Source organism: Colossoma macropomum, unplaced genomic scaffold, assembly GCF_904425465.1.
Source record: "Colossoma macropomum unplaced genomic scaffold, Colossoma_macropomum, whole genome shotgun sequence".
Classification (NCBI taxonomy): Eukaryota; Metazoa; Chordata; class Actinopteri; order Characiformes; family Serrasalmidae; genus Colossoma; species Colossoma macropomum.
The window spans coordinates 32,135,177-32,149,681 of NW_023494806.1; the positions used below are offsets into that span (position 1 = coordinate 32,135,177).

The following is a 14,505-nucleotide window of genomic DNA, read 5'->3' on the forward strand; positions in this document are numbered from 1 at the left end:
TGATGTCTTTTTCTCTTTTGTACAGAGCCCTGCTGGTGGCATCCAATATAAATAAAAATAACGCGTGGGAACAAGATCCTAATGTGTGGCCACGACTTAGTAAGGCGTGGGAATGAGATCATGCCTTGCGAAGTCAAGGCCACACATTAGGATCTTATTCCCACGTCTTACTAAGTCATGGCCGTGCATTATTTTTATTTATACAGGATGTCCAAAGTGCAGCTCCGTACATTTGCTCCCCTCTTTCTGTTGCTCTTTTTCTTTTTCATTCTTTCTCTCTCTCTCTCTCACTCTTTCTTTTCCTTCCCTCATTTCTTTCTGTCTTTCTTGCTCCCTCTGTCCATCTTTTTTTTCTTTCTTTCTTTTCTTTTGTCTTTCGCTTTTTCTTGTTTTTCTTCTTTCTCTCTCTCACTTTCTCTCCCTGTCTGACTCCTCTTTTCTGTGTCTGTCTTTTTCCCTCCCTCTCTTCTCTTCTTCTCTTTCACTTTGTCTGTCTTTCTTTATGTGTTTCTTTTTTCTTTCTTTCTTTACTTTTTGTTTCTCTCTACTATTTTCTTTCCTTCTCTTTGTCTTTTTTCTGTTTCTGTCTCTTTTTCTTCTTGTCTATGTCTTTTCCTCTCTGTTTCACTTTATTTTATTTATATCTCTTTTTGTTTTCCTTCTTTCTGTTTCTCTTTGTTTCTCTCTCTCCTTTTCTTCATTTCTCTCTCTCTTTTTCTGACAATCTCTTCTCTCTGTCTCGCTTCCTCATTCTGTCTGTTCTCTCTCTCTCTCTCTCCCTCTCTCTCTTTCTCTCAGGCTTGTAGAAAGAGGAAGTGTTGTGGTGTGATGATGTTTTTTCTCTATTATCAGTTGATAAATTGATCAGTAATCAGTAGATTAAAAGGTCTCAGTTTCTTAAGGTTTAATAAAATAACTGGTCACAAAAATTAGAAGTTTATCATAATTTTCTCAGCTCGTTCAGGTTTTGAAAAAACAAAGTCTACATGTGCTTTGCTTTAAAACGTAATGTCCTTTGTTTTTCCTTCCTGCAGCTGGCCTTCTCAAGTGACCCATCAATCAGCTACCTCCAGACCCAGATCAAACCCCTCAGCGTCGCAGAGGAGCAAAAGAACGACACTCAAGCCTTCATCACTGTAAGCAGCACCAAAATCCTTCTCAAACCACTGTTAAGCAAAACACAGCAAGCTGAAAGACCACGTTGTTGAATTGTTCTCTCTCTTAGGTGAACAACGTGCAGTTTAGCCTCACCAAGATTGGCTTCCTCGTGGTTTCCATAGATGCCTGCACTGGCAAAGTCACAAAACATTCATTTTTTGCCAAGCTGGACTCCAAAATGGAGCAGTATTTCAAAGCTGGGATCCCAGTACGGTAAGAATGAGGGGGGGATGATGTAGAGGGAGATACTGGAGGGGTAAACTGTCCATGTTTCTACAAGTTTTCATACCTGTACTCACATCTGGCCACATGATTCCAGTCCATGAATTTGCCTCAGAGGAGGAAGATCTACACAGAATGCTACATCACTCTGTGTAATGGCAGCCATTATAGAAAAAAGGAAAAACAATAAGAAAGTCCTGCTCAACACATGCGATTTGGTTCAAAGTTGTACTAGACTCCCACTAGCAGACTTGTTGTAGTCCAGAAACCTGCCCCATTCTTGGTAAAACTTCTTAATTTATTGTTTTCTAGATCAATTTCTCAAAGTAAGGGATATTATTAGGTTTAGACCTGAATATTCAACTTTTTTGGATATTTGTTCGTTGGTTTGGTTGGTTTTTCATTTTGGGATTCGGATATATTAGTTTTTTGTGGGTATTTTAAATGAAGGATATCAGTAAAGGCAAACAACAAAATACCATAATGTTTGAGGTTCTCCGGAGAAACTTGGGACAACTTATAGTTACAGTCAACAAAAACTCCACCTGTATTCAGGTTATTCAACAAAAATCCCACCCATATTCAGGCTCTTCAACAAAAAGACATAGTACTAATGAACCTATAACACACACACATCTTCTAAGTGGCTTAACCGGGGTACCCAGAGGAAACCCATGCAGATATAGGGAGAACATGCAAACTCCACACAGAAAGGACCCTGGCCGCCCTGCCAGGAATCGAACCCAGGTCTTTCTTGCTGTGAGGCGACAGCGCTGCCCCCTGCACCTCCGACACGTGCCACCCCCGAACCTAAAACAGCCCAGCATAAACATTTCTTCTCTTTAAAATAACTGAACTAGCATGTGTTCCCAGGGTGGCTGCAAACAGTGCCCTTTACTAGGGCAGTGATGTTCATACCTAGAGTTAGTCCACCTTCATAATGGTTAGCCCAACATAATGGTTCATGGTTAGCCCAAGCATGCGCTGTGCTATTACCCTGTAACCTGCTGTCAAGAGAGGCTAGCAGGTCTGGTAGAGTGAAGCCACGCTGTAAAACCCGCAGCACTCTGCGAGGAAAACGGCTTGCCTGAAGATTCATATTTACAGTGTTTGAAGTCGTGGATGTGCTTTTAACATGGGATTTGACTATGCACTGTAGATTATTGACGAAGTTTTGAACCTCAAAAAATGGTATTCGGGACAGCCCTAGATATTGTATATGATTTTGGAGCACTGAGTTAGCCTGGATGGCCTAGACGTAGTCCAACTGACCATGATGCAGTTCCTGGCACAACAAGGAGGCTGCTTATCAGGAAACCTTGATTGGATGAGATGTTATCAAATGGCACACCTAAGAGTAAGACTCCAGACTCCAGAGGGTTTAATGGGACTGAAATATGCAATATCTGCTTAATTTCTGTGCTTATCTGTTCATATATGAACTAGTCCATATGCAGTGAGATAACAGGAACTTTCAGGGTGGATAAAAATAGCATGAATACAGAATAAGCGAATTAATATATTGTAAGTGTTGTGTTTTTCCCCAGGTCAATTGTTCTGCTAGCCTCGAGAGGTCAGCCTGATGGATTTGCCGGCATCGCACAATATCTGGTCCCCCTGGGAGCAGCTAAAATGGCGGATCTGAAGGGGAAAGGTTGGCTTTGTACACTCACCAGTATATCCTGATAGGTTTACAGCAATAGTGTTGGTGGAGCTCACTCAAGCCGATCTCATACATAAAGTACTTGATCTGATATCAGCTAGATAGTATCATTAGATTGACACTATTGCTGAAGTGGTAGCTAGCTAATGGTGATTAGAACACAATTATGGCATTTTTGGCCCAATTTTGCTGCACAATTTCTATGTATTTGCTTAGTTTAACTTATTGGAAAACAATAAAACATAAAATGTATAATGAGCCATAACTGTTGCACATGCCACATTTAATGGTTCATTTTTATCCAATATGTGAAGTTCAGCAAATAAACAGTAATTGTCTCTATTCAGATATTCACCCTAGTTTTTACACTCTCTTAGTTTTGCTAGATGGGAAATGTTGATAGATTCTCTCTTTCCCATCATTTTCCTCCAGGAAGTCTCGCCTTCTTCGGCTTCCACAAGTCATCATCGGCCCAGCCATGGGCGTCCCTCCAGGTCGGTCAGGGCGAGGAGGCCGCTGGCCTGCAGGAGAGATACATCCCCCTCTCCCTGGAGGAGTACGCCTGCCCTCCGCCCACAGAGGCGCCTGCACGCAAAGATCTAGAACTGCTGAGGAAAGCCCTGAGTTGAAGGAGTGAACCTTTCCCAAATGTGAACAAGCATCATGATGGACAACACATTGAATGTGAATTAATGAACTTAATTTATTTATGGCAAAAAAAGAAATTTGGGGCTGGGGTATTTTATACAGTGTGCGGGTGGATGTGTTCGTATGTGAGAGAGAGAGAGAGCAAGAGAATGTGTACGTTTTGTCTCTCTGTTGTTTGTATTTTGTCTGAGTCCATGGCACCGTCTGCTGCACTTTCAGAAAAACTCGAACTTTTAACAGGAAAGAACTGAGCAAGTGGGAGAATCAAACAGCAAAGTTAGGAAAAGTTATGATAAGGATCCTTAACACTGACAGTAGAGCAGTTAATCAGCCAAATCAAACGAGAAAACTAGGATGAGGAGTTTCCTCAGTGGCTTTATGCTTTAGTGGGCAGTCTGGTTCAGTTGTAGGTCGCACTGAATTGAAACTAGAGTTCATGTCTTTAACTGCACTCGGTGCTGTCTCAGGGCCCTGATGCACCAAGCCGAATGTCGGCCATGGGAAGCCCTCAGGTCGTCGGTTGGCTCTAGTTGCCTCTTGTCAGCGCAGTTTTTGCAAATTAAAGCTTGTTGAATCCGCGCTGAAAATTTCCAGCTGAAAATGGAGTGGTTTTGAGATATTCTGGCCAAAAAAAGCATAACATAAACATAAAATAGACATAAGTGAAGTATCACAATCAAACACTTAATACCATTTAAATGCTAATGAAAACGAGAAATAGTGACTAAAAACACTTTCTTTTCTTCGTTATCCTGTTCTAGTCAGTACAGATGTGTTCAAACAGTTTGAGCAGCAGCAGATCAACAGTGAAACACTCAAACACGGTTCTCTACAGCTGCCTGCTCTACAGTCATTAATTTAGCTCTTTAGCACTAACTGATTTAATAAAATTCTTTAATGGAAATCTCGTTAATAATACTAACTAACTCATCTTTTGGTAATAAACTTTTTTACCCCTGGTTTTTAAAGTTGTTACTGTAATTATATGCGTTCAATAGATCCTGCTGAGGTTTATGGCTGTTTCTTTTCTTTAAATGATGCACACTAAAGCCAGTTACGTGTTGGAGCACCCCCTGCTGGAGGAACTTCTGACTGCTAGGTGCGCCCCCCAAAGCCATGTCCATGCGCTCTACATACATATTAAAAAAAACGTTCGTTCAAAATTCTAAATGAAATGGTAAATTGGCAAGTTTTCGGTTTCTGTTTTCGGCTGAGCATGTCCGAATTTTGTTTTCCATCAAGAATTTTTATTTTGGTGCAGCAGCAATGTTTTTTTCACTAGGGATGGGCATTATAACATCTTTTGCTATGTGAATGCCTGATTTTTTTAAACCAACAGTGTTTGAATATTATATTCCCAATGAGGAAATCTGTAATATTGTTATATAAATTAGGGATGCACCTATAAGAATTCTCATATTTTTCATGGACATAGGCATAGAGGTCTGCTACCTGACCCAAGCCCTGACAGAACATAGTTTTGGGCTGGGTTTGGGCCAGTTTTTTACATGAATTGGGCTCTAGCTTGTTTTCTAATTAGTGAGTGTTTTGGTAGATTTCACACACACTGAATTTTGTGCATTTTTGCATCAGTAGTAAGAGGAACTTTAGCACAGCAGAACTACTGTTAACAGTTTATCAAAGTAGGGTAGATGCTGCTCTCTGCCACATACAATCAGCAGTTCCACCAAAATATGCTGATAATAAATACTGCTTGTGTGTAAGATTGTTTCGTCGCTCAACTCAAGGACTTAGCAACAAAGTAAAGGTCTGTAAAGCCACGTCTGTGATGGTCCATCTCTATTAGCGCATGCAAGTGGGTTTGGGTGGGGGTTGAGCTTCAATTTCATGCTAATACTGAAGCTGATAGGACTACATCCCACTGGATTAGCACTACAGGGAAATATAACATTTACTTCTGTAGGATTACCTAAGGAATCACTGAAACATTCTGCTTTTCCAGAGTACAACAAATACATCAAATATCAGTTTGAAATATTGTCTAGCATATGAGAAAGCTTGTAACGTTGACTTAAAAAAAAATAAATAAATAAATTGTCAAATAGTTATGAATATACACCAACCGCTTAATGTACAAACGTTCTTACGCTCACTTTCGAAAACTGTATTTATCATAAACATGGACATTTGAAGCGTGTAAGACATTTAAACAATATATCACTTTCAAACTTTGCAGTTTTACGTTTTTCCTGCTATGCAGAGTCGTGTTAAGTTCCAATTTTGACAAGAGAGGCAACGCTGAGCTAGCATCGACCATAGTTGCCGCTGGTTCTTTCTCAGCTTGGTGTGTCTGGGCCCTTTAAGAAATAATTTGGTGAAAATTCTTACACGATTTTCCTGACTTACCTCAGATGTAGCTAGTCAGCTAACATACTGTTACCTGTAAAAACAGCTAGCACAGCTAACAGCAGTAGTGACTGTTTTGAAGCCATACATTTGTCCATTTTTGGAGATAACAGTGTCATACAGTGCCACAAACCACTTCAGCAAGTCTAGTAGAGATTACTCGACACCTCAGTGTGGTTTGAAGCAAGTGTCTGATGATTTGTGCCATGCTAATTGTGGCTACTAGCTTCCATAACGTGTTAGCTGCATTAGCCAGTGCTAAAACCAAGGAAGCAAACTTCAGACACCAAACATGTCTTGGCTAATGGCCTTCATTTGTGGTAAGGATTAGATTTTTCTCTGAGCTGTTTCTATAAGCTGACCCCAAAGTTAGCTTACTAATGCTAGCGTTTTGTACTCCTCCCTGGAGCTTCTGAAGCCATTACTGGACTTGATACCTCTACAGCGTTTAAGTGTGAGATCCTTAGGCTAAATGAATCATCTGTCCTCTTTTACATATTTAATACTTCTTTTTCATGGTGTCCATTTCATGTTAGAGATCTAGCATTGCTAACATCCATAAACCCATGGCTGCTTACACTCATTTAAACTCACTTTGTACTGTTTCATAGCGTTAAGCGTATGCCGGATCATAAGCATCTATCTAAGTGTTTTTTATGGAATTTTCTACATTTTCTACAGTGCAAAACTCAACGCGGCTGTTTTCTTTATGTCCACAATGCAGGTTTTTGACTAGAATGCCACTTACAACAAATGCCTCTTGTGATGTGTACATACGACACTGGGGGGCAAAAAGTTGTGCCAAAGGTGGAAGTAATAAGTCATTTTTTGGCCGTAGACCCTTAATTAGCAGCTTTGTTGCCAACACAGTTGAATGGATGGTTCTGATATACTTTATGGGTTAAACGAAATGCCAAATTGTGTGTTCTCTTGAAAGGGGAATTCCACCAGCTTTTCAAAATTCCAGCATAATTCGTGCGCTGAGATGTTCAAAGTCATTCAGATTGGTTTGATGTGAAGTGGTTCATTGTAGAGAAACTTACCAATAGATTTCTTTACAGTGGTGGTGATAGGAACCAGGTGTTGCAACATCTACAACACAAATGTAGCCATTTTATTGGTAAAATAGTGGTACATTTGAAAAAATACATTTTCTTTAAGGAATATTTCACCTCACAATGCCTTCCATGTAGCCTTAGGCTTAGAATATATTTAAGAAAATTAGGTTTCAGTCCATAACTCATAAAACAATGTTTCGGGCATCACATTCGTAAGTTTTTCATGTAATATGACCACCACTGTGAACAATTCCATTACTCTATAACAGAACTGATTTCCCATCAGACCACTCTGAGTGAGTTTGTTCACATCTTAATTGAATTTTGCAGAAATGTTAAATCAAAAATCAGTGGAATTTTCCATTTAAAGACTTGTTGAATGATGGTAAATTGCCTTTTTGTTAACCACTGTATTGTAAAAAGAGAGATTTATCGTAGACAATGTTGAAGTCAGATTGTGTTGGCTGTATGGTGGGGAGTGTCGCAAGATGTAAAAGGGCTTGTTACCAATATACAAGTGCCTTTCTACCTTTTTATATTTGTTCAATTAGTAATTTTCTGTTTTCCTTAGTAAAGCTTTTGTGCTGAGATTTGATATTCTGTTCATTTTGAGTGATAAAACATTTATACTTTGTGATAAGAAAGTGGTGTCGTTCTTGTGGTGATACATATACTCACACTGATTATGGTGTAATATGCATTTATTATATATTTTATGGATGTTTTGGCCTTTGGTCAGAACAGCTAATGTTACTAACAAAAATAGTTAGCCAGTTAGCATTACACTGACATCATGCAAATTGGTGACTACAAGCTTTGTGTCAGCCATGCTAGCATATTTGGTCAAACTGTCCCTTCAAAGCAGCGGTCACTTAACATTTACTCCCGCCAGGCCACCACCACCACCACCAGCCTAACTCTAATGCATCTGATCTAGCAAATCAAGAACATTAGAAGATGTTCACTGGCTGGAGAAAGTGTGGCAGATGGTGGTTGGAGCTTGACTCTGCAAGAATGTAGATGCAAGAACCAGGGTTGTTGACCACTGCTTTAAAGGGAAATTGGGGGAAAAAGGTTGATGTAAATTGGTTTAAAGTAGAAATGGTTCATTACAGGGGTGGTGATGGGAATCAAGGGTGGTAATGTCTACAGTACTGTTTCCTTTCTATCCAAATAATCAGTGAACCTACAAGTGTTTTCTGAAGGTGTTGCTCTAACTGATAAACGCAGCATAGTAACTGCAGGAAATCAGCTTTCCTTGGCTAACTCTGCAATGAAGCGTTGCTAAATTTAAATTGCAAGTTGGTATAAATTGAACACATTTACTGTAGGAATCTGTCATTATATGGCAAAAAATGATCTAACCAAGCATTCTGGTTTTGACTATTCGTGAAACATGTGACATAAAAATCTGGAGCTAAGTCCACGTGGCATTAGTAGAAATATGATAATGGTAAATTAGTACTAAATCTGAAAAAAGCACTTTTATTTTGCCTTCAAACACTCTTCCACCATGAATGCATATTTTAAAATTACATTTTAGGCCAAAACCTTCGCAGAAAACATAAAAACGTCTTAGAAGGAACTTGAAGGAGACAAACTCTTCAGACGTCTGGTTTCTGTCACCACCACTGTGAACCGTTCTCACTGTAAGTTTCTCTAGAATGGAATGTTTCAGTTATAGACGTGCAGTGTTTTTCCCTGCTCCAGTCCACCTGATGCAACTTGCCAGATTGTAATCAAGCCAGTCTTTCAATGTTTAAGCAGGAAAAATGCCAGACAGGGATGCCCATGGCCATCTGGATTTGAGGAACCTGCTGTAGGGAAACATTGCCACTTGGCAGCATCTGCCACAGTGTAGGCCTTGGCACGAGCCGCCACTAGAGGGCAGAGATTTTTTATTTTTTCCCCCCTTTTTGGGTACAATATAATCTATGCTTTTTCTCTCTCTCTCTCTATTTTTCTCTCTCTCACATCTTTGCCGTTCTCTCTGTCTGTTCCGTGCCCCCCTCCTCCCCTGCTACATGACACTGTTAGTAGATTCCCTGCAAAATCAGGGCTGCAATTTTGACCAAATTACCTCCCGTATTACCTGCCAGCGGTGCGGAGGGTGCAGAGGGAATTTGATCTATTAAGCCCAGTATGAATTCTGACAGGCGCTCCACTGCGGCTCTGTCATACCTCGTCACTTTCCTTTTTTCGCCTGATGAAAAATGCTCATGATGGCAGCTGCTTGCTTTTCCAGTTACATTCCTGCAGACACAGGCCAAACCTGATACGGCTAAGTGTTTGATACGGAGCGTCTTCAGTGCTGGATCATGTCCTATAAAGGGGTCATATACAGTCAGGGGAAACAAGTATTTAGACACTTCTGTTTTTTGTTATTTAATATACTTTCAGTGTATATATCTACTTCAAATTTACACAATGTCTTTTGATGTAGTACTTAAAAATGTGACTGAAAAATATGAAGTGTGAATCCACATTTTTTTTAAAAAAACTGAACTGATAGATAATAAAATATTAAACTCCTACATTAAACCAGTGGCGAACGTTTATGAACAAACTTAATATTGGCTTCATGAGGCCCTTAATATACTGTCCCAAGTAGTTATTAGGTAATTCTAGGCCGTTGCACAAGGCTGTTCCTTGTTATACCAGTTGGTGCTAAGGTGTTGCTATGTCGTTCCTGTGGTATCCCAGGTAGTTGTTTAGGTGTTACTAGGCTTTTGCTATGGTATCCTCTGGTGGTTGCTAAGGTGTTGCTAAGTTGTTGCTATGTAATCCCAGGTGGTTGCTAGAACATTGCTAGGTTGTTGTTATGGTATTGTCAGGTGGTTGGTAAGGTGTTGCTAGGCCATTGCTGTGATTGTTACTATGGTGTCCCAGGTGGTTGCTAAGGGTTTGCTATTGTGTCCCAGGTGGTTACTAAGGTGTTTGCTAGGCCATTGCTGTGGCATCCACTGTAGTTGATAAGGTGTTGCTAGGTTGTTGCTGTGGAATCCCTGGTGGTTGCTAAAACGTTGCTAGGCTGTTGCTGTGGTGTTGTCAGGTGGTGCTAAGGTGTTGCTATGCTGTTCCTTGTTATACTAGGTGGTTGTTAAGGTGTTGCTTGGGCATTGCTATGGTGTCCCAGGTGATTGCTAAGGTGCTGTTAGGCCATTCTTGTGGTATCCACTGTAGTTGTTAAGGTGCTGCTAGGTTGTTGCTGTGGAATCCCCGGTGGCTGCTAAGAAGTTACCAGACTGTTGTTATGGTATCCCACATCTTTCTAATGTGTTGCTAGGCTGTTGTTGTGGTATCCCAGGTGGTTGCTAAGATGTTGCAAAAATAAAAACATTTTTGTGCAAATTGGACCTGGTATCATTACAAAAGACGTTGCCATTGGTTGGGAAGATTTTCACAACAAGTGATGAAGGTGAATGAGCTTCCTTACATTCATAGGGACAACATTATTAAACAACACAAAAAGTTACAGAGCCAGAACAAAGACTTGAACATCTGTGTCAGTGCAAATGGTTTGATCATATGCAAGTGGAAAGTTCAAACCACAACTAATCATCCTCGAACACAGGCACCATGCAAGATTTCTCTCAGACTAATCAGAAGGAAAGAGCAGCGGTCACTGGAAAAGAGTTGCAGGACAATCTGAAAAAAAAGCATTAAACAGGACATTTTCAAGCAATGCACTCTGGTTAAATGAAATAAAAATAGAGTGATAGCTTGCTAGCGCAGCTGGAGTCTTATCAGTGCAGAGCTTGACATTTCAAGTAAGTTTTTTGTTGTTTTGTTACATTATCTATACTTGACAAGCAAGACATTTGGCTAATTTTAGCTGCCGATCCTGCTAGAAAATTCAGCATGGCTGGTCACCAGCAAAACCAGCATAAGTTGGTTTTTGGATGCTGGTATGCTGGTCAATCAGCAGGACCTGCTTGGTGACCAGCTAAACCAGCACCAGACCAGCATAAACCAGCTTAGACCAGTGTAAAATGCTATTTTTTCAGCATTTAGCTGTAGCTATCGCTAGCCCTTGCTACAGTGTGGTGTGCCTCACTTTTTTTTCTCTTGAGCAAGGAGCTAATTTTTCACAGCACATCATGTATTATGCTATCAGCACTTACCCTTCCTCCCAAAGTAGGGCTGCCAACAAGTAATACATTTTTTTGGTGTAGTTATTGGCTTGTTTGCTTAAACTTTTAAAAAGTATTTTTTTTTCATTGAAAAAGCAGAGTCTGTTGAAGCTAAGAGTGGACAAAACAAGCTTCATAAAATGCTCAGCTCAGAGACCCTCCCTGATACCATGTTTCACTTGGAAATATGTTACAGTGCAGAAGGAAAATGGTTTAACTAAACCATTGAAAAAAGCAGCCTTATAAAGATTGCATTTGTATTTTCTAACTTGGCCACATGGTGGCATTGAAGTGCTCACTGACAGATGTCATGATTTTTGAAAGAAACTTTCTCCACTGCATGAAAACATTTCCTTTGCAGTAGAAAAAAGGTTATTTTGTTGGTAATTCTTTCTATGTCAAACTTTCAGGCTCATATTTGGCCCTTTTTGACAATTTTTCCATAATAGTTTGTTGTATCTGAGTCTAGATCTTCTTTTTTCACACTGTTAAACATTTGTGCGCCAAAGTTGCTGATCACTACCTCACATTGGTGAAATAGCATTGTGACAAGAACATCATGAAATTGCCCAAGCCTAGTTTCAGTGAAATTATTTATTTGAGACATGGGTTGCAGTTTCATTGCTTTGTGGAAGATGTGCAGATCTATATACTAAACCATCAGGCAGTTTACTGCCCTTGGTTTTTCATTAACTGTTTAGCTGATGTGAGGACATGGATGGTTGAGAACTTCCTGAGTCTGAATAGTAACAAGGCAGAGGCCATACTAATTTCCTCTCCAGCTACAATTAAAAAAGATTGCCGTTTCTATTCCGGGTTACATTGTCTCTTCTTCGACCCAGATAAGAAATTTGGGAGTGATTTTTAAGCCCACTCTGTCTTTTGAATCCCATATCAAAAAAAACTTGTAAGGCAGCCTTTTTCCATCAAAAGAGCGTTGCTAGGATCTGCCCTTTTCTCTCTTTTGCTGCTGCTGAAACTATTTTCCATGCTTTTGTAAAAAACAGAATTGACTGCTGTAATGCTGTTCTGAATAGCCTGCAGTATGTGCAAAATTCAGCTGCTAGGGTTTTAACCCACACTAGATCCTGGGAGCTCATCAGTCCAACTTTGAAGCATCTGCATTGGCTCCCATTACAGTATCGTGCTGTTTTTTAAATCTTTAAATGGCCTCACCCCCTCCTACCTTGGTAGTCTGCTTCAGTCATACTCTCCAGCGCCCACTCTTCACTCCTCTGACTTACATTTGCTATCTGGTGTTGACCAGAGGAGGATGGGTTCCCCTTTTGAGCCTTGGTTCCTCTCAAGGTCTCTTCCTCATGCTCTTGGGATTTTTTTCTTGCCACTGTTGCCATTGGTGACGCTCATGGGAGCTTGGACCCGGATTTTTCTGTAAAGCTGCTTTGTGACAACACCTGTTGTAAAAAGCGCTATGTAAATAAACTTTGACTTGACTCCCTCTAAGCTGCGTACCTTTGGTGATAGGGCATACAGTGTTGCTGGCCCCAAGCTGTGGAACAGTCTCCCCTCTGAGTTGCGTGCTTTGTACAGTTAAGTCAAGTGACACTTATTAGTCCCACAACTGGGAAATTTCTTGATGGTGGGCAGCCCAATCAATGGCACCCAGGGAGCAGTTGGGGGTTAGGTGCCTCGCTCAAGAGCACTTCAGTCACATACTGTCAGCTCAGGGGATCGAACCAGCGACCTTCTGGTCACAAGGCTGGTTCCCTAACAGAAAGACGAGAAGGTCCCACCAATTCAAAGGACCACCGTTCAAAGCTAGTCTTAAAACCCACCTTTTCCAGCTGGCTTTTGGGTGAACCAGAATTGTGATTTTCAAATTATTTGTATTGTTTTTGCATGTTTGTACATGCAACCACCTGGGAATTGCTGCGCAATCACTGTGCATTTTCTTCACTTTTCTAGTTTTATGTTGACATCATTTTGTTGATGACAGGATTGACTTCTTTCTGTTGAATTTGAATAGACGTATAGGTGATTGTGTTGATAATCACAGTATCTTATGTAAATCTTAGCCACAAGACATTTTCACATTTCATATTCTTTTTATTTTCCCACAAAAACACAGTGCAGTAGATAAGATAGCAAGCAGTCAATTTCATTTGCAAGCATGAGGCCTTTCTTGGCTATAATTAAGGCTTCAAATCCAGCAGTACAAAGCTCCACTAGAAGCTATTAAAGCAAAGGCATGCAGTGTGCCTTTCACGGATTACAGCTAAATTGACTTCATTTTCAAGCAGTTGGTTTAAGTCAGGCTGCTGCGTTTTAAACGCCAACCAACCGCTCTGGTCGTGTCTTACATTCCACTCCTAGTTCTGTATGTAGTGAATTACTCTGTAGGGAATGGAAATGAGTGGCCTGATTAGGACATAAAGTAGAATAGATTTACTGAAACACTGGGACGCTTAAGCCCAAAAACCTGTGACATCATGCTCAATTCAGTAGCGTAGCAGGAAGCTAACTGCTAACTCACTGCCTGCCTAAAGAGAAGTTAGCAAATTTGTGGCCTGCAAGTAGAAAAGTCAGGCAGCCTGTTATACATTTCAACATTTAAAGACATCACAGATACTTGAAAATGTTTAAATTGTTGGATTGTCAGTCGTTCAGGCCCTGTCTCTCTCTGAAACGATTGGTTAGTGCTGAAGTTTGTTCCTTATGTGTTAACATGTTAACTTGTGTGTTAATTTATAGAATGACATTAGGGAACAAATGTTTCAGTGCCCTAGGATCACATCTACATTGAGATTCCCAAAAAATGGCTAAATTCCCAGTTAGTTTCCCAAATATAAAACAAATCGTCAAATTTGAGATGCTCAAATTTATGTGTTGCCCACATGGTTGTCCCTATGTTCCCAGGACCCTTTATTTGCTCACTGAACTTCTTGGAAACTGCATTACAAAGTTGGTCTAACTAGCTAATCAGCTCGCTGATGCTAACCTAGCTAAGCACATCCCTATTAAAGAAATCTGCACTGGTTGTCACTTGTATGATCACTGGTGATGCTATGCATGGAGCATTATTCATATTTCAGCTGATAAAAGACCTCATTTGGAGGATTGAGTGACATTTAGCCTTCGATAATTAACTACGTAGGCAAGTTTACCTTTGAGAATTCGAACACCACAACAAACTAACACACTATGCAGTGCACTATTTCTCTAACAGGGAGTGATCCAGAGAACCAGCATGAGGGAAAATCAAGGAGCAGCCGCTAAAATCCCACTCAAATGCCAC

At 40.3% G+C, this 14,505-nt stretch overlaps 1 protein-coding gene across 4 annotated transcripts in view; it reads left to right on the plus strand.

The window, feature by feature from the left end:
- The window catches only part of cemip2 (cell migration inducing hyaluronidase 2), a 64,506-nt gene extending 56,750 nt beyond the window's left edge, over positions 1 to 7,756 (plus strand). For all 4 annotated transcript variants that reach the window (XM_036598487.1, XM_036598489.1, XM_036598486.1 and 1 more), the window contains exons 21-24: positions 1,035 to 1,136; positions 1,226 to 1,371; positions 2,928 to 3,034; positions 3,476 to 7,756. In XM_036598487.1, the coding sequence (XP_036454380.1) occupies positions 1,035 to 1,136; positions 1,226 to 1,371; positions 2,928 to 3,034; positions 3,476 to 3,672 (552 nt within the window). In that variant the 3' untranslated portion in view covers positions 3,673 to 7,756. The remainder of the gene's footprint in view (positions 1 to 1,034; positions 1,137 to 1,225; positions 1,372 to 2,927; positions 3,035 to 3,475) is intronic.
- Positions 7,757 to 14,505: the final 6,749 nt, after the last annotated feature.